Genomic DNA, 27,158 nt, shown 5'->3' with positions numbered 1-27,158 from the left:
ATGGCAGAAGGTTCTTGTTATTTTGCCAAGGGACTGGTTTAACTGGAAATGCTGGGAGGGGAGGCTGATGAAACACAGCAGCAAGTGGGAACTAGAAAGGGGATCAGGTCTCAATTAGCCCCACCCCCTTCACTGTGTGCTCTTAGGGCAGCCTCTGGCCCTCTCTGGGCCACACCTTTTCACCTATAAAACAATCTCTGCCTTACCAAACAGGCTGCTATGAGGATTCAAGGAGAGCCTAGACAAAGCAGGCTCAGTGGTGCAGAGGCCCAAGGCAAAGCCTCTTGCCTCACTTCCTCCAACAGCTGAGCTTCTTGGAGATAATCCTCTGCCTCTCCAGCTTCCTCAAGCACCCTCCTCCTGCCTCCACTAGAAAGGCCTCTAGGATGTCTCCAGTTATGCATTCACTGGCCCTCTTGGGAACCCAGGTTTAGAGGAAAAAAGGATTCCAAACCAGGCCATATAAACTTTCAGAGAATAGGGGAAAAACAAGACAGAGAAGATTAATACTCAAATGTCCCAAGATTCTGAGATCAGAGATCTCTACCACTTGGTCCACAGTCCAAGGTTTGCCAGAATCATCCCTGACCCTGTCCTGTGTGTGGTGTACCCAGCTCTTTTACTTAGGCAAAGGACTGGCGGATTACACCACAGGACCTCCCAGTGCCTTCTGACCCTGGCCAAGGCCCAGCCCTTGCTCCACCCCAGCCGGCCTAGAAGACCCACATCAATATTTGTGTTGTAGACAATGATTTCCAGAACTGAGTTGTCTGCTGTAGTGTCCACATTGGTGAGGTCATAGAGGGAGGACGACACAGGACCATATGCCCAGTCAGTGAACTTCCGTGACAGACTGCGAAGTGGCTTCTCCTTGATCTCACGACTGAGGATGTACTTCAGAATCTGGGGAGAAAGAGGAAAAGCAATGGAGCTTAAAGACATCAGCACTAGGCCAATGAGGCAGCTAAGCCAAGGAAGATGCTCCTGCCAAGGGTAGTTTGAATCCAGCCTTTGCCTGGCACCACACTCCTAGTCCCAGATATAGCTCTGGAATGGGTAAAGAGACCACAGCTCTACCCATCTCACCAGGGACCAAAGGCTGTAAGACCCACGCTACAGAGCGCCACATCCCCTCAGCTCCAATTCTATGAGGAATTGAGAAATTTATAACTTTGGGGAACTATTTTTATTTGACCTAACTTGCAAACATCTAGTTTTCCAGCTTCCTCACTCCATCTTGAGACGAAGTCCATATGGCTGGTTCTGGTCACAGGGTGATACAGGGCATACCGTTCTTTATAAAGATGCCCATGTGACCCATTCAAATCAGAAATCCTCACATTCTGTGGCAGCAGATCAATAGGATTTTTTTTAATTTTTGAATTTTAATTTTAAATCAGATCTCTGGAGGGAAGAAAAAACTATATCTGTGTCTGTGTGTCCGTGCGCATGCACACACGCGTGCACACAAACACACACACACTAGTGCTGAGGCTTGAATTCAGGGCCTGGTAGCTGTCCCTGAGCTTTTATGCTCAAGGCTAATGCTTTACCACTTGAGCCACTTGGCTTTTTGGTGCTTGATTGGAAATAAGAGTTTCTCAGACTTTCATATTTAGGCTGGATTTGAACTGAGGTCCTCAGAGCTCAGCCTCCTGCATAGCTAGGATTATAGGCCTGAGCTGCCATTCCCAGTTTGACAGATTACATTTTTTATAGTCTTCTAGATGGTTCTAATATACCAGCTGGATAGAGGGGTACTGCTCTCCAGGCTACTATTTCCTGAAGGTTAAGCCTTGAGTTAACCTAAATTGGGAACTAGTGTCCCAGTGTCTGAATCTAAGACACAAGGGAGGAGATTGTGGAAGAGGAGTATCAGAGTTGGATTTCATACAGCCTAGTAGCATCCTCATGCAATGACAGCCTTAGGAGCCCCAGGATAAAATGATCTTCCCATCATACACCCACCTAGAAAGCTCTCGGGACAAGCTCAGTGTTAAGACTTGCTGTGCTTTCCACGCCCAGCAAAGTAGCCACCTTGAACATCTTAAGCAGCATCCAGAAAAGTTTTCCAAGGACACTGAGTAAAAGGAGAGAATATAGTTGGGCACCAGTGGCTCACACCTGCAATCCTAGCAACTCAGTAGGCTGAGATCTGAGGATAGTGTTTCAAAGCCAGCCCAGATAGAAAAATCCATGAGATTCTTATTCCCAATTAATCAGAAAAAAGCTGGAAGCAGAGGTATGGCTCAAGTGGTAGAGCACCAGACTTGAGAGAAAAGCCAAGCAAAAGTGAATGTCTAAGCTCAAGTCCCATCACTGGTACAAGGGAGTGGGAAAGAGAAAAAGAAAAAGAGAAAGAGACACAAAGGGTATGCATGCCTCCCATGCCTCCCAGACTGTTCCTCAACTTCCACTCCATCCTCTAAAGAATAAGGGAGTCTTTTGGTCACTTTCTATAAAAGGCATAATACTCCCTAAGTGGAGATGACAGGGAGAGCACATATTACAGTGACATGCAGGGACAAGACCCATGGAGGAAGCTCAGCCTGCAACTATCACCTGACTCCTCAGAACTCACTGTGACCCTAGGGCAGTAAAGTGAAAGGGAGGCCAGCACACAATTCCATTACTGTTGAAGCCATTCTCCATCCACTCCTTCCCCCACAAAGCAGGGGAAAAAAGGTCCTTTGTAAGCTCCAGCCTGGCCACTAAAACAGACCCAAGGCTCTCCGATCAGCTGACTGGGGAAGTGGATGCACAGCTGGGCTTGTCTAATAGCTGCCACCTACCCAAGGGCCTCCTGCAGCCTTCCAGAAGCCACAGCTCCTTCCCAAGGCTTGATGCTGAGAAACAGTCCATGACCTCAGGATCTGTCTCTAAGAACCCAGTTATGGCCTTGATCTTAGACCAAACTGTGATTCCAGCCACTGATGCAGATCTAAACCTGCCAGTCTGAGTCTTCATTTTTTTTGGTTCCTCAAGCCACATCACACAAGGCATGAGGGCCTCATGCAACCATTCTCTTTTGGGAATGTGACTCAGCATCTCACCCCAATCAACAGGCTGGAGTCCATCCACACAGAGGAGCAGCTGCCCTGTGAGCCACAGGTAGCCATTCTGGAACTCCTGACCTCATGAGGGGTTGAAGGCCTGAAGGGCAGACATTCAGCCCCTGTTGGGTACCTCAACACATAGAACTAATCAGCACAAAGCCCATGAGGTGTGGTAACCCCTCAGCCCTAGAGATGTTCCAGTCTAGCCCCCTATAGGAAGTCCTGGGACAAGAGGTGCAATCACGGAGTACAGGACTGAAGTCCATGATGTGGTGTGCCCATCTCCTGCACGTCAGCAGTTCTCCATGTCCCTCAGAGCCCTAGTCACCCCTGTACTACTGCATCCAGACCTAATACTAGGCCTGTCTCATGGTTAAAGCTGAGATATGTGGGGGGAGGGAGTCTTTAAAAAGGCCCCAGGGTTGGCAGAGTGATAGCTGTGCCTCCTTGCCCTCATGGCTGCACCAGGACCCCACCTCAGCCTTGCCCATCTTAGCAGCCAGCTGCAGTGGTGTGAGGCCATCATGGTTACACATCGTCTCCAGTTCCCAGTTGCCACTCCTCAGCAGGATCATGTCGTACATGCGTTTAACAAAGTCGTTCTGGGTCTTGAAGTCCTCAGCCACTGTTACTAGTGCGTGCAAGATGTTGTTTCCCCGTGAATCCTGGGAGGTGATGTCCGTTTGCTCGTTCTCCATCAGCAGCTGCACGATCTCAGGCTGGTTGGTGCATGCTGCCAAGGCCAGGGGCGTTTCTCCTATGGAAGGGGAATAGTGTGGCTTTTGGTCTTTCCTTGGGCTAGAAGCAGTATCTTCCTGAGCCCAGGACTCCGCCTCCTATCTTATTTTGCTATCTTAGTTCACTAAGGTCCTCAGCTGTCTTTATTGGACAGGTGATCACTATGATCAGCTAATGTATCTGTGTCCCCACAGACCCTGCAACACTCTGTGCTCCACACCAAGCCAGACAAATCCTGTTAACACACATACCCTACCTTTCCAGAATGAAAGCTCCAGCACAGTCCACAAAGCTCCAGCACAGTCCACAAAGCCCTACATTCCTCCAACTCCTCCCCCTTCCCTGCCTCCTCCCCTCCAGTCCCAGGGGTCTCTTCTTCCCCCAGCACACTGATTTGCCTGCTTCTGGGCCTTCTCCCCCGCCCCCTTCTCCTTCCGTCTGCCTGGAGATGTCTGTAACTGTTCCCTCATTTCCTTCAAGTCTTTATTCAAGCAGCACCTTTTTGATAAATCATCCTAACTACCTACTTGAAATTGAATCCAGGGATTTCAATTTTAAATTCACAGCGGAGGCAGAGAGCTCCTAAGGAGGCACTCCACACCCCAGCCTGGAGAAGCTCTGAGGACACCCATTCGTCTTTGACTGGGAGGAAATTGGCTGGAACACCTTGCAGACACGTGACACTAACCGTGCCCCACCCACAACTAATGTGAGCGAGCACCGAGTGTGAGCCGCCAGGGACTCGGACCGGAGCTCACGGCCTGGCCGCACCCACCGAAGTAGAAGCCCTCGTGCTGGTGCCGGGGGTTGAAGAAGGCGCCCTTGGCGTGTGCGTTCACGTCGGCGCCCGCCGCGATGAGCGCGGCCGCGATGTCCCGCTGCCGCCGCTCGATGGCGATGCTCAGCGCGGTCTGTCCTGCGGACGAGAAGGGCAGACGGGGTGGGGCGGGCGGACCCGGAGGATGGGGCGCCGGGGGCGGGGTGGGGCGGGCAGAACGGGAGGATGGAGCGCACGGGGCGGAGTGGGGGGGGGACCGGGAGGATGGGGCGCACGGGGCGGAGTGGGGGGGGACCGGGAGGATGGGGCGCACGGGGCGGAGTGGGGGGGCACCGGGAGGATGGGGCGCACGGGGTGGGGTGGGGAGGGCGGACCCGGAGGATGGGGCGCATGGGGCGGGCAGAACGGGAGGATGGAACCCACGGGGGACAGGGCGCTCAGCTGGGGAAGCTGGGGTGGGCCCACCCCATGAGCCCGAGCCCCACCCACCCTGTGGGGAGCACCCTTCCCAAAAAAAATACATGGCAGGGGCGGGGGGAGAGGAGCAACAGGGGGCACCAGGAGCAGAAGGAGGCGGCATGGCTGGTCTCTGAGAAAGAGGGACACGTGGCTCCCCAATATGGAAGAGGCAGGAGGGAAGGAGGGAGCGGCAGAGTGAAGTGGAGGGGGAAGGAGGGAGAGAGGAGGGACAGGAGGGAGAAAGGAGAGATGGACATCACCCCTGCAGCCTGGCAGCAAGAAGCAGTTGTGACAGAAGGAAGGAGCCAAGCGAGACTGGCAGGGGCAAGCTGAAGATAGATGGCCCCACGGTACATGGCCTTAATAGAGACACTAATAATTTTCACACTCAATCAAATATCTCTAGTGTGAGACCTGCAGAGGGGGATTCTTCAATCCCTGAAGTCTGGACAAGGAAAAAGGAGTTAGGAAAAGAAGGCCCTGGGTTCCATTCCTCAGCACCACATAAGCAAAAAGAAAAAAGCCGGAAGTGGTGCTGTGGCTCAAGTGGTAGAGCGCTAGCCTTGAGCTGAAGAGCTGAGGGACAGCGCCCAGGCCCAGAGTTCAGGCCCCACAACTGGACCCAAAAAAAAAAAAAAAAAGATTTCAGTCTTCTCTGAATTTCCTCTCTCCTCCATAGCTTCTTCATAATCCTTGCCTTAGCACATGTTTGTGTGTGTGTGTGTGTGTGTGTGTGTGTGTGTCTGTGTCTGTGTGTCTGTGTGTCTCCATGTGTGTGTATGTGTGTCTTTGTGTGTGCTGGCACTGGGGCTTGAACTCAGGCCTGAATGCTGAATCTCTTAGCTTTTCAAAGCTGATGTTCTACCACTTGAGCCACAACTCACTTCAGCATTTTGGTGGTTAATTGGAGATAAGAGTCTCAAGAACTTTCCTGCTTGAGCTGGCTTCAAACATTGAACTGAGAGGATCACCAGCACCTGGCTTCTTGCTGTCTTCGAGCATATGCATTTTTAATTGAGAGTTTACAGAGTTCAAACAGTAACAAAATTAGTTTCTCCATGCAAACAATTAAGAGCTTGAAAGATCCCACCTTGAAAACGTGAATGCTTAATACCTTCAGTATATCAGCAAGATGACTAATCATGAGCCATTTATTTTGCCATAAGGGGCTGTTTACTGTTCTCAAGTCAAATTTGGACACAGCTTACTAACTCACAGACAGGGAAACATTATCCCTATTTTTTTTCCTAGCCTACCTATGAAAGAAGCCAGACAACTAAGACCCAAATGGGATAGTTAATAATGATAATGATAATGACACTAATGGTTGTTTTGTTGTCCCATCCAGAGACTCTAGCCTAATCACCAGCCTTCTTTCTAGAGTTTAAATATGATTATCTCATTCCTACCTCAGGGCTCTTGACCCAGCCTAACTCTGGATCCTTCTCACCATGCAGGTTTTGCATTGAAGACACTTCTCTGTCCATCCACTCTGCTCATCCTGTCACTGTATGTCACTCTACATTTGCTTATTTGCTTCTTTGCTTATTGTTGTTCCAGGACTAGGGCTTTAAACTCAGAGCCTGGGTACTCTCACTTAGCTTTTTCATTCAAAGCTTGTACCCTAGTATTTGAGCCACACTTCCATTTCTGGCTTTTTGGTGCTTAATTAGAAATAAGAGTCTCACAAACTTCCTTCTGGGCTGGCTTTGAACTGAGATCCTAAGATCTCCTGAGTAACTAGGATTACAAGCATGAGCTACAGACGCTGGTTTACATTATCTTTTGTTTGCCTAGCATTGTTTGTCCAAAATCAGAGCAATAACCTTAATCTGACTTGTTTGCTTTTGTACCTCAGTGCCCAAAACAATGTCTATTGTGGAGTTAGCACTCACAATTATTTATAGAAAGAAAAAGGGGCAAAAGAGATGTCTGCTGCATGACATAAACCAGGCTATATGCTCAGGCTTCTCAATGGCTTTGGTGTCTCTGCACGGAAAGGCCAGCAGTGGCTCTGCATCCTACCCTGTGCAGCCCCTCCACTGACAGGCTACCTTCATATGCCTCTTCTGTGTACTCAGCATTGATGAACCTGTCCAGGATATCATTCTCCTCAGCAAAGGCAAGCAGGATCCGCACAATCTCCTTGGTGTTAGGGTTGATGTTTAACAAGGCCTTCATCAGGCAGGTCTTCCCTGTGTCTGAGGCTGTCAGCTTGTGCATGAGAAAGTCTGCAGGCAGAGCCACAGGATACAGGTTCAGAAAGGAAGGGACAGCTATCCTCATCCCTCCCAGCCCCCAGCAAAGAAAGGGGGGCAGCAGTCACACACCTCAGCATGAGGCTCCACAAGTTCCCATGCACAACTTCCCTTACCCTTTGCTCCTTAGCTGCTGGCTTCTCTGGTCCCCCACAGGACCCAGGAGAGCCTTATTTGCAGCTTTTCTCTTGGCCCTCTGCACCTTCTCCCAAGTGGGGCAGTCTCACCCACAGCCAGACTTCTCATTGTCCACTTCAATGTCAACACCCTAAAATTTCCATCTTCAGCTTATTACTCCTCATGGCCTACACATGGTGCTCATTGACACCAGGCAACCTTGTCTCCTGGTCTCCCAAGACCACTGGAGCAGGAGCCAGTGGATCCAAGTGGGTTCCAAGTGGGATCCAAGGTCTGGGTTCCCCCAGACCTGCACCCTGTCAGTGCCAGGCACTCACCAGGCACATCTCGGCCACGGCGCCGTTTGCAAAGCTCCTGCAGCTCCAGCAACAGTTCCACCAACTCCTCCACACAGCCCTCTGACACGGCAGTAAAAATGCACTTCTTCAGCCGCTTCTTCTTCCGCCTCTGCTCTTCCTTGGCTAGGTTTGCACTGAGGCCAGAACACAATTTCCAGCTTGCTACACATGTACCATAGCCCACCCACATTCCCTTCTTCACCACAGCTGCTGGCCCCCAGGGGGACAGCACTGACTCCCTAGCACCTCCCAGGCCTGTCTCCATGCCTGCAGTGTCTACAGGTCCTGATTTGTGCTACTCTATTAGGCTTCCCTCCCAATCTATATTTTTTTAATCACATCAACATGTTTACATACATGTGGGGACCATCAGGAAAGATGTGTGCCCACTGGCCACAGGGATGACCTTGGAAACCAGGATTATGGAAAGGGAAGATTCCCTTTAATATTTGGAGTTGTGTGAACTTTGCTATTGTATCCCTGTCTGCCTCTACACTCCTCAGACAATCCTGGTAAAGCATGGATGTATCTCCTTTTGTTTGTATTGTATGCATGTATTTTGTATGCATGCATTTTGAACTTACATAAGCTATCATGTCCTAAATTTTTTGTTCTTCTGTATACCACAGTTTGAATGCTTTATAACAAATGGGTATTATTTTACAATTTCTAATATTAGATATTCCACCCCATCTACAAGATGCTCTGCACATAATAGCCATGGCCCAGACCTCCAAACCTGTGTCCTAACACCTCAGGGATGTTGACTTCTTTCCCTTTCCTGTACTGAAAGCCTGGGGTCTGACACTGCTTCTTGGGCACAGGGGGAAAAGGAAAGGGCTGGACTGACCTTGGACTGTTGGGATTAGATGGAGTCTCTGTAACATCATCCTGAGGAGACTGAGGAGAGTCCATGTCATCACAGTTCCCAGAGAGACTGAAGGGATTTGAGGAGGCAAGAGAGGAACAAGCATAAAAATGGACAATGGTGGCATGCCATCACTAGGCCCCACAGCATGGCCCAGGCATACCACTGGTTGTCTGCTGGCACTGAGGGCTGGGCTGAGGGCTGGTACTCACCACTGCCGGATGTTGGAGTCCATGGGCTTGGAGAAGATGGGGGGAGAGGTCTTGGTGACAGTGGGGTTAGGCTCGAACCCTTCTATCTCCAGGAAGAAATGTGCACTGAGGGGACACCCAAGCAAGGACATTAGAGCTTCAACAGGGACTGTCTACCTGGATGTCCTCCAGCCCTGAAGGAAAGAGTCCCACCCTTGGCTACCTCTGTGCCATGTGTCTTCATCTAGCTCTCATAATGACCATCACTGTCATTATCAGCTACATTTCACTTTGGCTCCTAGGAGGCTCTGGAGTAAAGCAACCTGCCCTAGTCACACACAGGAAAGTAGTAGAGCCTGGGTTCAAGCCTGAGTCTTGATAACTTCTGTCAAGAGAAATACTGGATGGATGAGCCCAAGAGTCTCTTTTATGTGTGGCTTAGTATCGGAGGACCTGCTGCTGCCTTCAGGTGTAAGGGACCCTTTAAACATGGGACCATCATACTAAGAACTAGATTGCCACCGCCAACCAGCTTCCCCAAGAACTTGGGTCTGACATCTTTGGCCTCTGGGAAGGGGAAAAGGGAACACCACTGACTGTTCCATCACTGCCCAACGCTACTGTAACACCATTGGGCAGCACTTATTTGTTACAACAGCAAACAAGCCAAGGGGGCTGATCTAGAGCAGAGAAGACTTCAGAGATCAGGGCTAGAAATCCTCCATCAAGAAGGAAAACCCAAGCCAGGTATGGTTGTGCAAGCCTATAATCTAAGCACTCAGGAAGCTGAGGCAGGAAGATGTTAAGTTTATGGCCAGCCTAGCTTATACATAGCAAGATCTTGTCTCAAGAAGAGAAAAAAAAGACATCATGTCAAGAAGAAGGGGGAGAAGAGAGGAAGTGAAACAAGGTCTGCTTTCTCCTCCAGTCACAAGAAAAGAAACAGGGACCCAGGCTCTGATGTCCTGGGTGAACATGGGGAAATAGGGGACTCTCACTGTCCCAAGAGATTCAAGACTCTCAGGGAAGACATGATTCCCAGAGAGCCACAGCCAGCCCTACCTCCAGTCATACCCACAGACACTAACAGGCTTCATGGGACAGCACAGTCACACATTCAGAGATGAGCCTTTTGTTGACACTAATGAGAACCAGATTGCCTTCACAGACGCCTCCCCTGCAGCTGGCGACCACATGACTGCTCAGGACAATGGCCTCCTGACTTCTGGACCTCTCTCTAGGCAGACAAAACTCCAAATACCTTTACTACCATCTTCCCAGGCCTAGAAGGACCAATGCACTCCCTCCCTTATTCAAAAGACACCAGAGTTGCTCTGGGAGTGCAGCCCCACCATATCAAGTCCAGATCAGAGGGAAGCAGAGATAGGATTTGGGTAAGGTTCAGGATGGAAAAGTAGGAAAAGGAATGTAAGGAAAAATCGAGTCAAAGAACTTCAGCAGGGCACTGGTGGATCATGCCTCTAATCTTAGCTACTCAGGAGGCTTGAGATCTAAGAATTGAGATTCAAAGCCAGCTTGTGGAGGTGTGGTTCAAGTGGTACTTTACCAGCCTTGAGCAAAAAAAAAAAAAGCCAAGCAAGAGCATAAGGCCTTAAGTTCAAAGCCCCAGTATTCTCATTCTCTCTCTGTCTCTCTCTCCTCTCTCTGTGTCTCTCTGTGTCTCTCTCTCTGTCTCTCTCTCTCTCTCTCTGTCTCTCAGACATACACACAGAGTCAGAGAAACTAATCAATTCCTGATATCCAGGTTGACAGTTCACATAGATTTCCACCTCAGCAGACTCTCCGCTTAACTCCTTGGACCAAAGTAGCTGCAGAGTCTAACTGTAGAGTTAGTAAGCTGGTATGGAGTCATTGCCCACCATATGGCATACAGAAAACACCTAGAGCTGTCCTAGGGAGTTCCTCCCCTCCTCCAGGTACAGGCGCTCCTGAAAAGCTCAAAGCTGTTCCAGAAATAGGACATATATTGGGCAGAGAGAAGTTCTGGTGAATATATTGACTGTCTTCTTCCTGATTATTGCCCATGAAAGGGAACCTTCTAACCTAACTTAATAGCAAATCCTTTTCAACTTCTGACTTGGAACCTAAAGCATGAGTCCTAGTGTGCCTCCACCTCTGCCTTCTGCATGACCCTATGTTGTCACTTTCCATCTCCAGGGCAGAGTTCTCATTCAATGGATAAAAGTTAGGCCAGATGATTCCTACGGCCTGGACTCAGGAGCCAAGGAGGCTTCAGGATCACGCACATATGAGCTGTCCTTCTGAAGTGGGCATCAGCGGTCTACGGGTCTGATCACTACTCCTCTGCACTTCTAGGTGCCCTGAATTGCCACCCCAAAGTGGGCCTCACTCCACTGTGGCAGTCACTCAAGGATTCCAAGCATATCCACTGGAGACTTAGCCACAAAATGTTCTAGCTGGTTGTCTCCATATAGAACCCCACCTACATTGGCAGCTTTTCCCTGACAGTTGGTCCAGCACTACCTTGAACCCCTCTTTCCTATTGGTCTGGATTAATCAGTGGCACTTCTATTCAGTAAACCACCAACAGTGTGCAGGGCACTGTTCCTGAAGCTGGGGACATCATGGTAAGCAAGTGGTTGAATTCCTTCCAGAACTGCTGCTTCACTGGGTTAATGAGAAGTGGCCTCAAGGTGAAACTAGGGCACAGGGCAGCAAGGCCATGGCTTTTTTTCCTCTTCACAATACATTATCTTTTTAGCTGTCAGTTCTTCAATGGCGGAGACTATGACTGCATCATTTTTTATTCCCCAGAATCATCCCTGATTGTCCATCATTGATCCAAACACACAGAAAACCTCACTGTGGGTGTATGGGAAGACAGGTGATAAATGAAAGAGGGGAAGGAAGCAGGGGGGGGGAGGGAAGGGGGGAAGGAGCAGGGGAGGATGGGAAGGGAAGGGATGGGAAGGGGAAACAAAGGAGGAGGCTACAATGCTTGATAAGAAATGTACTCATTATCTTGCCCATGTAATTGTAACCCCTCTGTACAGTATTTTCACAATAAAAAAAAGAGGGGAAGGAAGATAGCTAGTTGGACAGAATAAATATGTGGATGGATGGATTGATTGACGGATGGATGGATGGATGGAATGGGCAGTTCAATGGATGGATGATTAGTGAGTAGATAGGTAACTGATAAAGTAGACAGATGAGATCTGTGTACAGAACCAATACACAGGCAGATCAACACAATCTTAAACTATGAATGTTGAAACTTTGCATCTTTCCCATGGCTCCTACTGCACTCTCAATTGCCCCAAGCCTTCCCTCTCCTAAGCCCCATCTCCTTCTTAAGACTCCCCAGTCTTGAAGTCCTCTGTCACTCCACTCTCTCTCCACCTTCTCAAGGTCTCCTCCCAAGCCTACACACACACTCAGGGGCTGGGCACTGTCCCTGAGCTTTTAAGGCTAGCACTCTACCACCAGATCCACAGCTCCACTTCCAGCTTTTTGGTGATGAATTGGAGAGTCGCATGGATTTCTATGCCCAGGCTAGCTTTGAACCTTGATCTTTGGATCTCAGCTTCCTGAATAGCTAAGGTTATAGACACTGGCTTCATATTATTTTCTGTATGAGAAAGGAAAAATACTGTTTTATTCAATCCCACTGTTTGTCTCTGTGAATTACAGATGTTCAATAAATAAATAAATAATCAATAATAAAAAAGAAAAGAAAAGCTTTGGCAGAAAAGGTGTAGTAGGAAAGGAAGTCTGTGGCTTACAAGTGTGAGGAAGAGAATGATGACAGCCAGCCTGGGGGCAGGGGAGCTAGTGATTAGACAAGGGCCTGAACTCAGAGGCAGTAAAGCTGCTAGACCATGATGACCCGTGTCTGCCCTACTTGCCACCACACACCCTACAAGCCACGTCACATTATAAGCACATGGCAAAGTCTTGGTCACATGACAAGCTGGCTCCTGCCTGCTGCAGCTGCTGATTGTTTATTCCTGCCTTTGGTCTAGGCCAAAGGGCACCACATGGCTATTGTTAGCTCTGGTACACAGATAGCTCTACCCCATTCTTCATTTCTGTCCCTTTACACATGGAAAAACTCTAGGATTGGGAAACAATCCTAGAGCTGAGAAGGAGATTAACTGGATGCCTGTTTATCCCAAGAAATGGCTGAGTTCTGAGTTCTTCAAGATAGGCTCCTCCATATATTCCATCAGCCTAAGTCTCTGATCCTGAATATCACTTGCCTATGGAACCCTCACCAGCAGCTACTCCCAGGGAAAGATACGATGTTTGGACCTGGGAACTTTCTCAGGTCCAAACATTTCTCCCCACTTTAGACTGAGTAACTAGGCCAGTCAGCCATTGAATCAGTAAACTCAACCTGGAGCCAAGTTCATGAACTCAGATGGATTCAAAAAGTACATCTAGGGGCTGGGAAGGTGGCTCAGTAGTAGAGCGCTTGCCTTGCATGCAGGAGGCCCTGAGTTCAATTCCTCAGCACCACATGAGCAGAAAAAAAAGCCAGAAGTGCCGCTGTGGCTCAAGTGGTAGAGTGCTACCCTTGAGCTGAAGAGCTGAGGGACAGTGCCCAGGCCCTGAGTTCAGGCCCCATGACTGGAACCCCCCCCCCCGCCAAAAAAAAAAGTACATCTAAACTAGTCCTGCTGTGAAAAACCTGAGATTTTCCTAAGATCCAGTCCTCATTTCTCCCCCTGGCACAGTTCAGAGATGTTTCTGTTCCTTCTAGGCTGTCCACAAGACACCTGTCTCATCACTGTCTCCTCCCACATTCCTCTTTCCACCCTAATGTCCCTCATTCAGCTCTTAGTCAAATTTTCCTACTTGGGGCTGGGAAGGTGGCTCAGTGGTAGAGTGCTTGCCTTGCATGCATGAGGCCCTGGGTTCGATTCCTCAGCACCACATAAGCAGAAAAAGCTGGAAGTGGTGCTGTGGCTCAAGTGGTAGAGTGCTAGCCTTGAGCTGAAGAGCTGAGGGACAGCACCTAGGCCAAGAGTTCAGGCCCCACGACAGACAAAAAAAAAATTCCTACTTATACTTGGCTTTTCCTAATTTTTCTCCTTATCCTCTGATTGCCCCACATCAGAGATGGCTTTGCAATTTCTCTGAATCCTCCCTCTCAGAAGAAGTGGGTATCTATTGACTCTTCTTCCTTCCATGCTGTAGCAGGTCTCACAACACTAATAACTCTGTGTCTTTGTGGTCATAGATGTAGAGGGGACCCGGAACTCATCACCTACCCCTTGGACTTCCCAACAGACTCCTCTTCTGCAATACATTCTCCACAAAGATGAAAATTCAAATCTTACCATATTTTCCCTCCCACACAAACTCCATTAATGGCTCACTCCTCTCGTGATTTTCCAAGTTTCTTTTTTTTCTTTTTTTGTTTTGTCAGTCATGGGGCTTGGACTCTGGGCCTGGGCGCTGTCCCTGAGCTCTTTAACTCAAGGCAAGTGCTCTACTGCTTGAGCCACAGAGCCACTTCTGGTTTTTTGGTGGATTATTGGAGATAAGAGTCTCAAGGCCATTTCTGCCCGGGCTGACTTTGAACTACAGTCCTCAGATCTCAGCCTCCTAAGTATTTAGGATTACAGGCGCAAGCCACCGGCGCCCGGCTTAAGTTTCTTAACGGACCACCAGGAATTATGAGTTATGTTAGATTGTCTAGAACAACAGCTCTTAGACTGTGCGTAACCTATAACCCATTCTGTTTTTTAAAGCAATACTTTTAAATTAAACTACTCCACTTTGAGTATAAGCACCAAAACAGAGTAGACTTTACATTTTGTTTATGCAATTAAACCACTACCACCTGTCAGCACACCATGAGACACAAACTGATAGTTTATCTATACCAATAAACAATTACATTATCAACTCATTTCTCATTTCACAATGTGCAGCAAGTAGACCAAGACTGCCCCGTTCCTCTGGGATGGACCACAGAGCCAGCAGCATGGTAGCCCTCTCCCAAGACAAGATTGCTGGGGGCAACAAGTCCTGTCACAACTGTCTCCCATGGTAAATTAAAGCTGCTATCGCCAGTTAAGTCACTGTCCATAACTCTAGCTTCACTCCCTGCCTCTCTAGGCAAGGTGAGAGAAGTCGAGTACCTGGGAAATATATTGGGGTACAAGAAAAGCTGGTGTTTGGGGGAGATGGGAATACATCTATTCTCATTGCTAGAGAGTATGTTTGGTGGTATTGTGGGGGACTTTTCTGGTCAAATGGAGTAGAATCTGTACTATAGTTCAAGTGGCTATCCCCTTTACTCTGGCATTTCAAAAACCCAAAGATCTCAACTGGCACTGTTGCTTAAGCCTGTGATCCTAGCTACTCAGGAGGCTGAGATCTGAGGATCAAAGTTTGAAGCCAGCCTGTGCAGTAAAGTTCATGAGCCTCTTATCTCCAATAAACTACTCAGAAAAAGCCAGAAGTGGTGCTGTGGCTCAAGTGGTAGAGTGCTAGCCTTGAGCACAAAGAGGCTCAGGGAAAGTGCCTGGGCCCTGAGCTCAAGCTCAAGGACCAGCAAAAAAAAGCCCTCAACAACAGACCCAGTGATTTATGTTCCTTCCTCACCTGAATTATATAAACTAGGACTGGGACAGAGTGGCAAACACTGACCTAGCTTCAGACGGTCTGGCACAAGTACCCAGGACAGGTGTGACCTTTGTCTGGGATGCAGGCACAGCTTGACCTGTGATGGCTCAGTGACTGAGCACTTTGCTAGTTTCATCTAACCACCTGTGAAGACTCTGTTTACCTCTGAATCCACCCTCTGCTCAAGTCCTAGACTGGAAGCCTGCAGCCACTGACACTATTTACTAGCCATCCTCTCATTTCCATATTATAGTAATGTGTACAGAGTGATCTGAGCATTCATATTAGTAATCAAGACTGAGATAAAGAGATCCTGAATTGCTAGCAGCCTAAGCTATCAAGTGAATTCAGGGGTACTTGGTGAATTAATGCCAACCAAATTGGTGTAACTTGTGAATCATTTGTTGTTATTCATAAAATTCTGACTTTGCAGAAAGACACAAGCATGTCTATCTATCTCCATTTCTGACATAGCAAGACTGGCATAACAGGGTTCCATACTAATTAAAGAATCCAGTGAATAAAAAGACTATTGGAATATACAAAAGGTTTTCAAACAAATTAAACAATGTTAGTAATATTCAGCAGCCTTACCAAAGATTCCTAAAAAGGTCTAAAAGCTTGCTCATGACACGGCCTCAATGCGACTCATCTCCCCAAAGATATAGCAACAGCAAACTCCTCCCCAGGCATGGTGGCCAGCCACTGCCCACCATGTCCCCACTGCCTTTCACGCACTTTCCCTTCATCTCTTCTAGGCTTAACATCACTTCCAGCAGTAAATGCCTCAAGACTGTCCCTGGGATTAGCATTGCTCTCCCTCCACATGCTTAGAGGCAGCCTTCACCTCTCTAGGTAGTCTCCACATTTTCCTTAGTGCCCTTTCCTCCAGGCTGCGAGCAGGAGTAGACATCTCTTCTCTCTGTGTCCCCACCTCTCCATTCTGGGCCCAAGCGTGGGCCTAGCACACTGGACACCTTAATTATACCTTGGGACAACAGCTGCAGGAGAGCACCAAGTTCTTCTCTGGCCCAAGAGGATCCTTGGAACCAGGGCAGAGGACTCAGAGTAAATGAGACATCCTAGACTAGGGTCCACACCACATCTGAGAGAAGCAAGCTGGGGTGGCCTCCTTGTCTAGGCTGACCCATTTGAGAGGGCACCCTAACAGCTGAATGGCAGAGGACCAGCTGTGAAAGATGTTCAAGAGTGTGAACTTAATACAGTCCCTCAGCTCCCAGTCTCCTCTGTGTTCCCAGCTCCCAGGATCCTTGTGAAGTGACAAAGGTGATAAAAGGAGCAAAACTAAGATCAACAGGAGATGCTGAGCCCTGACCATGCCCCAGGCAGTGTGCTGAGTGCTCTTGACCTGATTCCAGTTAACCATCACCCTGTCAGCAAATACTACTGCTCGTGTCCCCATGGAGAGGCACATGACTATAGCCAACTTGGTCATAACTTCCATTTGGCCCTAAAGGACAGTCATTACAATAGGGAGCTGCAAATCTTATGCTGGCTCTTAGCATCCAAGCTGTTCCTTCTCCTCTTTCTGCCTTTCCTCCTCCTCTTCCTCCTTTTCCTCCTCCTCTTCTTTCTTCTCATTTTATTGCAGGACTGATGGATGAACTCTAGACCTTAAACCTGCTAGACAGGAGCTCTGCCATTTGAGCCACACCAGCCCTTGTTTGCTTTAGCTTATTTTTCATGTAGAGTCTCACTCTTTTTTGCCAAGAGATGGCATCAGACCATGATCCTTCCATCTCTACCTCTCTCATAGCTGAGATTACAAGTGTATACCACCACACCCAACTGGACCTGTTAACAGTTTTTATGCTAATATAAATCCCTTCCTCCAGCCTTGGGCTTCCAGGATTGTCCTACCTTGCTTTCTCCAAAGACATATTTCTGTCCCTAAACTCTCAATAAAATCGTACTTTGCACAATACTGCATTTGTCTGCCTCTATCTTTGGTTTCAGGGTTCATCAAGACTATCTGGAATTCCTACGTAACTTTCTGCTCCTGGTCTCAAGGGTTGCCCAAACAATCCCTTTGTTCTTGCTACACTGACCCTGACACACAAGGAAGACTTCCCTGACTAAGCCAGTCATGCAGACATCCCAATGAGACCCCTGAGCACATCTATCCCCCGTTATACCTAGTTGGACATTGGGACACCCTAGATGATGTTAAGTCCTAAGTCACAGGAAGCAAGGGTCCCTGAAGGGAGACCCTCTGTGCTCCTCACCCAAGAGCTCAGACCTGAGCATACAGTCTTACCTCTTCTTGGTGGGGGTGAGTTCTGCTGGCCTCTTCTCTGACAGAACAACAGAGTTCCCACAGGGGGTGGTGGTTCTCCTACTGATGAGGGGCACCATCTCTTTGGGATGAGTGTTCATGGCTAGAATACAGTCACAGAGGTCAGAAGAAGCTTCTGGGAGCTTCAGACCATTTTTTGGTCTATCCTGGGACTTGAACTCAGGGCCTGGATGCTATCCCTGAGCTCTTTTGCTCAAGGCTAGCACTCTACCACTTTGAGCCACAGCTCCACTTCCAATTTTTGAGTGGTTAACTGGAAATCAGAGTCTCATGGGCTGGCTTTTCTGCCTGGGTTGGCTTTGAACTGTGATCCTTAGCTTAGCCTCCTGATTAGCCAGTGGCATGAGCCACTGGCTCTCAGCCAGCTTCAGACCTTTTGTAGTACCAACCTGCCCTGATTCACATCCCCTGGAACAAAGAGAGTGCCACAATCTTTCTCCTTCCCAAGCTTCCCTATTCTGTTTCTGGTCCTAGAAGAACCAGAAAAGCATCCAAAGACAACCATGCCCCTAGCTCCTCCCTTTATCACCATCTCAGACTCACCAGTCTCCAAATGAACTTCTAAGATTAAGCTCTGCTTTCTCAATTTCCCCCTAAACTCTTGTGCTCAACTATATTCTCAAAGAGGTTTGGCCTTGACAAAGCAGGAACATCACACTGTGCCCCTAGTAAAGCACCCTCAGGAACCCCTGATTTTTGGATTTCTCAGCGACCAAATGATCTCTGCAGTGAAAACACAGATCACCCTCTGCATCTCCCCCACAAAGCTGAACATGACCAGTGCATGGCTGTCCATCTGCTGGACCCTGTCTTTCCTGGAAGGAGCAGTTGAGTCCCTACCCCTCAGGCAGAGGAGGCAGACTCCCAGTCCACAACTGCTTTACCATCCCAGTATGGGCTGGAAACCCCACTACATTCCCAAGAGTGTGGAAGCACTGGCTGGGAAAAGGGACTAAGCTGGCTTCCAAGGAGAATAAGGAAGGCATCTTAGGAAGACTCCTAATGGCTACTGTGTGAAGTAGGGGCAGTCCCAAATGGGAACGCAGTCTGGGCCAACAAGGATCACGCAGATCAGTGAGTGGTAGGGCTAGAAAACCTGGGGAGCTTGTGGTGAGCCCTGGCAGGGAGAGGCATAGGGGCAGGCAAGCCACATAGTGAGAGACTTCAGACACCATATTGGAAACTGTGGCTGGTCCCAGACCAGCACAAGCAGTGAAGGGCTTAGGGGTGCATGAAGGACAACCCCTCAGGAAAATCAGGTACAAGAAACCTTAGGGCCCAGGGGAGGCTCTTGGAGTGGCCATGGGGATGGAGAGGAGGTCAGCTGGCCCTGCAGGATGTGACAGCAGTGTGCAGAGATGACGCCTGCAGTTAAGGAGCCCATCTCAGCTCAAATCATCTCAGGAAAATCACTCAGATTTCACCCTGCTATATCCATCTTCGCCTGAGGAGAATGGGCAGCCTTTATTTCTTGCCCCAGCTTAAAACAGACATGCAGACAGAAGAGGCTAAAAGGCTTCCTTGGGCTAAGAAAGGAGGGGAATGGAAGACCCCCTGCCCCACCACAAGGTCTCTGGTTTCTCCATGACCCGTGGTACAGGTTCTGCTAGCCTTTCTGTCCGGTCCTGGGCCCACCAGTGTAAGCTATCTTGGGCAGCCAGGGCAGGAGAAGGTCAAGACAAGCTGCACTGGGACCAAGCAGCTATAATTAGTTCCCTGCGTCACCCTGTAAAGCCTGTGTTCTCACCTGACGGCCTCTCTTGACGTCCTGGCCCTGCCTCTCTCTGGGATTTATCATCCTCACCCAGGAAGTGGATGGATGTTGAGATTCTCAAGTACTGACACTGATTTAAATGACCCGGGATATAGACTAGGCCTGGGGGCCATGGGGACACCCCACCACTGCTGCCTCAATACCTTGGGGTGCCCAGGCCCTTCCCTCTCCTGCCCTAGACTACTTCATCCTGTCCCACACTCCCTGGAGCTCCTGACCCCCAGTAGCTCCTCCCTGTACCTGATAGGAGACTGCCCGGCAGCCTGGGGCTTTCTCCCTCCCAGGATTCCCAAACCACAGAGAAAAGCTCCTTAGCCCAGCAGAACCCAGCACCCGTCATCTCCCATGCCCCTGCCGCATGGTAGTATTTCTTCTGTTAAGCCCCAACTCCTTCCCAAGTTTTCTGAGCCTATCAGGGGAAAAGGTAGTCCTGGCTCAGAAGAAGCCAGCCCATGCCCAGCGCTGCCCAGAGGCAGTCCTGTGCCCTAGGAACTCACCTGGAAATGTTCTGGGTGATAGTAATAGTCCTTACTTTGACTTCACCGCATGTCTGGGGTCCAAAGACCCCAGTCAGGAAGATGGCTGAGATGACAAGAGGCGCTCATCCTAGACACTGGGGATGGCTGGTGGCTGCAATTCAGCATCAGAGGCAGAACTGGCTGGGCCACCTGAGCCAGGCACCAGGCAGGCCACACCCGCCACCCACGTGCTCTGCCTGAGTCACCGTCACACCCACAGCAGCAGCTCTACCCCACAGGGGAAAAGGCTGGGGAGGCCCCTTCCTTGGCACAAAGCTAGAGGTCTTGTCCCAACTCTTCCCTTTCTTGTATTTTATGGTCAACAAGTACTTTCCATCAAAAATCTCAGTTTTCTTAACTGAAGATGGGAATCACAGAATTCACTTCACAACTGTATCACAAGGGTCATAGAGGTGAAAGGACTTAATAAATCATTAAGTGTTCTGCCCTGGGTCCTGGAAGGGAAGGCAGACCCCAGGGTAGCCAGCCCCAAAACCTGGCATTCATCCTTCCAACCCAGCCCTGGATTCATATCCTTCAGAGACAAAGGAAATCCCCAGCAGAAGGTTGGTGCTTCCCGAAGCATACATCATGGACCTTAGTGTCAGACAGCCTCGCCCCTTCCTGGATGTAGTAACTAGAGCAAATCATTTCTCCTGAGCCGTCATTTCTTCACCTGTGTAATGTGCCTACTGTACTTTGTAAAGTACTCACGGCTTAACTGAGAGAGCAAAAGGAAAGGGCAAGATTGACTCAGAACAGAATGAACTCACAAAATTGTGACAGCTATTAGGTATTGTCATTTTTGCTGGCCCAGAGCACTACTAGGAAAGAAGATGAGCAAGACTTGACTCAGGAACATACACCTGTTCTGAAGGCAAAATGAGGACAAGGACCAAGCAGAAGTCTTCACTGGGCCCCAGGCAGTGACTGACCCCAGTTCCTCTGGGTGAGGAGGCTGGGAGCTAATGCAGTGGAGACCTTCCAGCATGCTTCTCCAGATCCCCAGTCACCACAACCTTCCAGGCCTGGGGATGTGGCAGGAGTCAGGGACAACAAGCTTCTAGAACAGGGGGTCAGGACAGAAGCAGCTTTTAGTTGTGGCTGAAGTTCAGGACTGCCTTTGCAGATGAATCCAAGAGAGTCCTGAAGTTTCCACTCACAGTTTGAAATCTCATTGATGTGCCTGAAAAACCATCATCAAAGTCCAGCCTTGAGTGAAGCACAACCAGGCTCTGTTGCTCACTTGCTCAGTCCTAACTCAGCCCCCGTCACCCCTCCTGCCTTGCTCCTGATTGTGTCAGAACCTTGCAGATGGGGCTGTTCTGGTCGGAGTTTTTAAGCTTTCCTTGTGTCCAAACTTTTCCTCATGCTCTACCTTGTAGCTAGTTAAAAAGATTTCTTATCTCCCATTCGGAGGCTTAGTTTATGGCCATCCAGGAATAAGGGACATCTTCTTCATCTGTGAGCATAGCAGGTCCAGTCACCAACAGAGGCACTACCTCATGGAAACTCAACCGGACCCCAAATGCTTAGAAATGGCAGCTCCATGCGCTAATCCACAGTCCCACTTAATCAACCATCATGAGAACCCAGCTTGAAGCCCTGGAGGGATCTGAGGGGGTCAGTGAGTGATTCAGAACCACAGGGAGGCCAGCTCAAGCAGGGAACCCTGACCCATCCATCAGTCATGTGACAAGGGAGGCCTCTAATGGGGCAGTAAGAATGAGTTCAAGACAGAAGAAGCATTTGGGTTGAACTTGAAAAGGAAGCATCTGCAAAGAGAAAAAGCCCCATCAGCAGGGGCTTGGAGTCTAGAACCAGACTAACAAAGGTGTGGTGACAAGCCTGGAGCAATGTGTGAACTCAGTAAGGTGACTGGATCTGAGGCTGCAGCCAGGCTGCTGGATCAGTCTTTACTCCTCAGTCACCCAGACTATGTTGGCATAGCCTCCCAAGGTACAGAGCCTATGGCTTGGTAGTGATGCATTCGTCACTACTGACCCAGCAGGACTGAACCCACATCTTAAGCCAAAGGCAGTGACTCTAGCTGTCTTCAACAGCACTGATTTTTGGTCTGGTGAGATTCCTGACCTGAATCTGGGATCCTTGATCTGGTGAGATTCCTGTCCTGAACCTGGGATCTATCTGGCACAGTCACAGGAGCATGAATCCACAGGTCTCAACTCTTTCTACCAAGTCTTTAGGCCTTGCAGAACCTAGCATTACCTTTCTCATCTTAACTACCACATGGGTGTCCATTAGGGCTCATCGCCATGATCCCAATGCCTCAGAGCCAAGAGGAATTAATGACTACCTTTCACTACCAGGATCTGGTCCTGGTATCAGCTAAGGGCCACATTGGGTTCTCCTTTCCTCAGGGATTGATTCCCTTTTAATAAATAGATGGGCTACACAGAGGCTCTAGACATCTGCCAGGATGCCCAATCCCCATCTTTCTCCCTCCCCATCCCCAGGTGGGGAGCAAAAGCCCTACCTAGTCAGCAGTATCTAAGTGCAGAAGCTATCCTCCTGCCTGGCAAATGTCCCTAGAGGACCAATCTGGGTCTGCACCAGAACCTGTCGCCTACATCCAAAGACCAGCTGACACCAGGCCCAAGCAATAAACCCAGAGTCCCCCTTCCCAGGGAACAGGCAGGAAAGATGGTATCTTTAGGAGTGGGGCAGGCAACTGATCCCTCCACACACCAAAGAACACTGTTTACCCATGAAGAAGAATCACAATTCCATTCCCTATCTCAGGTCTGGACAAGTGACAATGATGTGGTCAGGAGAAAGTTTGCCTGTTTGTCTACACCATGGCAGGACACCGCTGGTCCTGAGCTAGAAGAGCAGTTCCTAACTAGCCAAACAACTTCCCTGCTGGGAATTGTGGGTGTGGCTTGGATGTTTCCCAGAAAGGAAAGACAGCAACAGACTTGAAAACTGCTAAGACAGTAGATACTAATGTTATTACCACAAAAATATGGTAAGTAATGAGGTGATGTATGGGTTATGTAGTTTAACTCAGCCATTCCATGATGCATATGTGTATCAAAATATAATGTTGTACCTAAGTATATCCACTGAATCCAAACTTGCCAATGAAAAATAACAATTTTAGGGCTGGGAAGGTGGCTCAGTGGTAGAGTGCTTGCCTTGCATGCCTGAGGCCCTGGGTTCGATTCCTCAGCACCACATAAGCAAAAAGAAAAAAGCCGGAAGTGGCGCTGTGGCTCAAGTGGTAGAGTGCTAGCCTTGAGCTGAAGAGCTGAGGGACAGCGCCCAGGCCCAGAGTTCAGGCCCACTACTGGACCCAAAATAAATAAATAAATAAATAACAATTTTAGAGCACATAAACACATAAATCAACATCTTATAAAACAAAGATTTTGTTTTGTTTATGAGAGGATTAGTAAATTTAAGTATATTAAATGTATGATGAAAATATCACAATAAATTCCTCCATGCAATTAATATATGTTAATAAAATGTTTTAAAAGAGAAAATATAGAAAAATGAAAGGGAATATGACCTGAAAAGAATACAACATATGAAATGTAAATTCATACGACACATTAGTCAAGTTCCAATGAAAGTATAAGAGACAAACAAAAAGACTACTTCACTCATTAGAAAGGACCGAGTCCAAAATGCTGGCATCAAAGGCTAGTGAAGATATGGAACAAGAATCCTCATTCATTGCTAGTAGGATGCAAACTTGTTCAGCCACTTTGTAAGAAAAGTTGGTGGTTTTTTACAAAAAAAAAAGTTAGTGGGGGCTGGGAAGTTGGCTTAGTGGTAGAGTGCTTGCCTCACATGCATGAGGCCCTGGGTTTAATTCCTCAGCACCACATAAGCAGAAAAAACCGGAAGTGGCGCTGTGGCTCAAGTGCTAAAGTGCTAGCCTTGAGCTGAAGAGCTGAGGGACAGCGCCCAGGCCCAGAGTTCAGCCCCCATGACCGGATCCAAAAAAAAAAAAAAAGTTGGTGGTTTTTTAACATACTCTTACTTAGTATGACCTAGCAGGTATGTTCCTTGGTACTTATTCACAGGTGTCAAAAACATATCCTCACACAAAAAAACTGCACATGCTGCATATGGCAGCTTTACTAGGAAGTACCTCAACTTGGAACTGCTGAGATGTCCTGTAGTAGTTGGGTAGATAAAACATGATATATCCAGATATAGGAATTTTATCCAATGTCAAAAAGGAATGGGTTATCAAGACATGAGGACTGGAGTCATGGCTCAAGTGGTAGTGTGCCAGTTGAGCAAGAAAGCTGAGCAAGAGTGAGAGGCCTTGAGTTCAATCTTATAACATACACACAAACACATGCACACACACACACACACATACACACACACACGCACACACACACTACAAGAAAAGACAAGAAAGAAATTTAAGTGAAATAATTCAATCTGAAAAGGCTACTGTATAATTTCAACTACACAGCATTCTAGAGACAGTACAACTAGGACAACTATAAAGACAATAAACAGATTAGTGGTTTTCAGAGGTTGGTGGAAGATGAGGAGGGAAGGATGACAGTGGAGCACAAAGGATTTCAAGGCAGCAAAACGATTTTAAATGATACTGTAGTGATTGATAAACATACATCTGCCAAAATCCATAGAATTAGATGACCCAGAGGGACCCCAGTGGACTCTGGATCATAATAGCATGTTAATCGAGACTTGAGGGACAGGTGTTTGACCCCAGTTAAATAGTTAAGAGATAGAAAGTGACTGGAACAAAGACACGCCATGGGAAACAAAGGAAGAACATAAATCACTGTTCTTGTTTCTTTCCTAGGAAGCATGTTCCAATTGCATGTGTACTTAGATGTGAGCACAAGTGAAGGCAAGCTCTCCCACATTCACCCAGGAAGGGAGGGGTCTAACCAGACAGGAACTTCCATCCAACTGGAAAGGCCTTCAGCAGTGAGCAACCATCACTCAACAAATCAAATCAAGGTACATCTCCCGAGAGAGGCAGATATAGGGACCAAAGATCTAGCAGGCCAGACAAAGAAGCCTCAGATTTTTCCTCACAGAGTGACTGGGAAATGCCCTTCCCACTCAGGGAGTCTGCCAATTCTTTTCTTCCTTCTTCTTTTTTTTTTTTCTGCTTTCTTTTATGGTTTTTCTTTCACATTCAAAGAAACTTAATTCACCCAATGCCCTGCCTTTTTGTTCTTTTAAAGGACAGAGAAAAAAAAGAAGTGAAGCCCTTAGACTCCTCAATTGTACCAAATGTACCACTATGAGGCAGGATGTCAATAACAGAGGAAACAGGAAACATATGAGGTATCAAACTTCTGCTTGATTTCACTGTAAACTTAAAACCACCCTAAAAATCATTTATCCTTTTTTTTTTCTTTTGTGCTGATCCTGGGGCTTGAAGTCAAGGCCTGAGCACTGTCTCTGACTTTTTTTGCTCAAGGCTAGCTCTCTACCACTACAGCCACTTCTGGCTTTTTGGTGGTTAACTGGAGATGAGAGTCTCATGGATTATCCTGCCCAAGCCAGCTTCAAACCAGAATCCTCAGCTCACAGCCTCCTCAGTAGATAGGATAACAAGTGAGAGCCACTGCCTGCCCCCCATTACTAATTTTAACAGAGAAGAAAGAGAATCTCTGCCAATATGTCCTTTCTTTAACAACTCTAGATTTACACAAAAAGTTTTGATTAAAGGAACACACATGAATTTCTTTCCAGCTCTGAGTAAGTTTGAAAGCTGGTCCAATTTGCAGATAAATGATGTCCATTCAATATTTTCAAGACAAGCCTACAGATACAGCAGGGAGTGGCAGGCCTCAACAGCAAGGCTTCTTTCTCTCTCCTGACTCAGGGATAGGCCAGGTGCCCCAGGCAGCATGACTCATCAGTGAAGACAGGCTTTGGAGCCATATAGCCTGGGATCAAATCCAAGCCCGATGCTTTGCTGGCTGGATAACCTTGCCAGCTGCTAGAGCCATAATTTTTTATCTATAAATGCAGCTAAGAATAGCTTCTTCACAAGCTGTTATTTAAAGGATAATGCACATCAAGCACTTTCATAAACTCTCTCATTCGTCTCCACACTCACCTTCCCTGGGACCTAGGCATGCTTCACTTCAGTCAGCCCTCTGGCTCCTCCTTAGATCCCATATGTGGAACAGACATAATGGAGAACACGGAGTTCATGCATCACCACCAGATTTTCCTTTTATGGTAGGGCCAAAGCCCTGGCCTCTGCTTGAAGTATCTATCCTTTCATAAGCCAATGTCCCATGATTTCGTGACTCAACAATCCACAGATACTAACATAGCTCATCCATATCTGGGACAGATCTCTCTCCTAGCATAAGTTCTATTCCATAAAGGAAATTGTTAGGTTTTTTTTGTTGTTGTTTTTTTGGGGGGGTCCAGTCGTGGGGCCTGAACTCTGGGCCTGGGCACTGTCCCTCAGCTCTTCAGCTCAAGGCTAGTGCTTTACTACTTGAGCCACAGCACCACTTCAGGCTTTTTTCTTTTTGCTTATGTGGTACTGAGGAATCGAACCCAGGGTCTCAGGCATGCAAGGCAAGCGCTCTACCACTGAGCCACCTTCCCAGCCCCAAATTGTTAGGTTTTTAAAGAAGAGGTAGCCAAGTAAGAACAGCACCACGCACGTGGTATTCAGTTAAGGGGTAGGTTTATTCATTAGACCTGCTGGGGAAGGCCTGGGAAAGACCTGGAAAAGAGAGCTGGGAAAGAGAGCATCTGGGCCTGGGTGAGGCCTTATCTAGGGTATAGGCGGAGAAAGGTGTGGCCACATCAAATTCAGATGTGACCTCAACGGATGCAGATGGGACCTCTTGCAGGTATGCCAGTTGCCTAGGTAACGAAGGTACTGAGTGGAGACTTTGCTGCGAGGAGGGTGGAGTCTGCTTGCATCCAGGAGCAGACCTTACAGAAATAAGGGTCATTGAACGTTTCTATAAAGGGCTAGATCGTAGATACTTTAGGCTTTGTGAGCTATTTGGTCGCTGGTACAATTATGCAACTCAGCATTGTATCGTGAAAGCCAAAGACAATAATAAATGACTGTGTGAGGCAAGGTTTCAGTGAGGGTTT

The 27,158-nt window shown here is 48.1% G+C and overlaps 1 protein-coding gene across 2 annotated transcripts in view; it reads right to left on the bottom strand.

Moving 5' to 3' along the window:
* Nucleotides 1-17,842, bottom strand: part of Trpv3 (transient receptor potential cation channel subfamily V member 3) — a 31,558-nt gene extending 13,716 nt beyond the window's left edge. For both annotated transcript variants that reach the window (XM_070001395.1, XM_070001396.1), the window contains exons 1-8: nt 17,724-17,842; nt 8,846-8,950; nt 8,616-8,702; nt 7,745-7,899; nt 7,086-7,262; nt 4,570-4,710; nt 3,533-3,813; nt 727-903 (exon numbers count right to left, since the gene is read on the bottom strand). In XM_070001395.1, coding sequence (XP_069857496.1) covers nt 727-903; nt 3,533-3,813; nt 4,570-4,710; nt 7,086-7,262; nt 7,745-7,899; nt 8,616-8,702; nt 8,846-8,950; nt 17,724-17,842 — 1,242 coding nt within the window. The remainder of the gene's footprint in view (nt 1-726; nt 904-3,532; nt 3,814-4,569; nt 4,711-7,085; nt 7,263-7,744; nt 7,900-8,615; nt 8,703-8,845; nt 8,951-17,723) is intronic.
* Nucleotides 17,843-27,158: the final 9,316 nt, after the last annotated feature.

The sequence above is a fragment of the Dipodomys merriami genome, unplaced genomic scaffold (genome assembly GCF_024711535.1).
Source record: "Dipodomys merriami isolate MVZ:Mamm:240054 unplaced genomic scaffold, mDipMer1.0.p SCAF_59, whole genome shotgun sequence".
Taxonomy (NCBI): domain Eukaryota; kingdom Metazoa; phylum Chordata; class Mammalia; order Rodentia; family Heteromyidae; genus Dipodomys; species Dipodomys merriami.
This window is presented reverse-complemented; position numbering and strand designations above follow the sequence as displayed.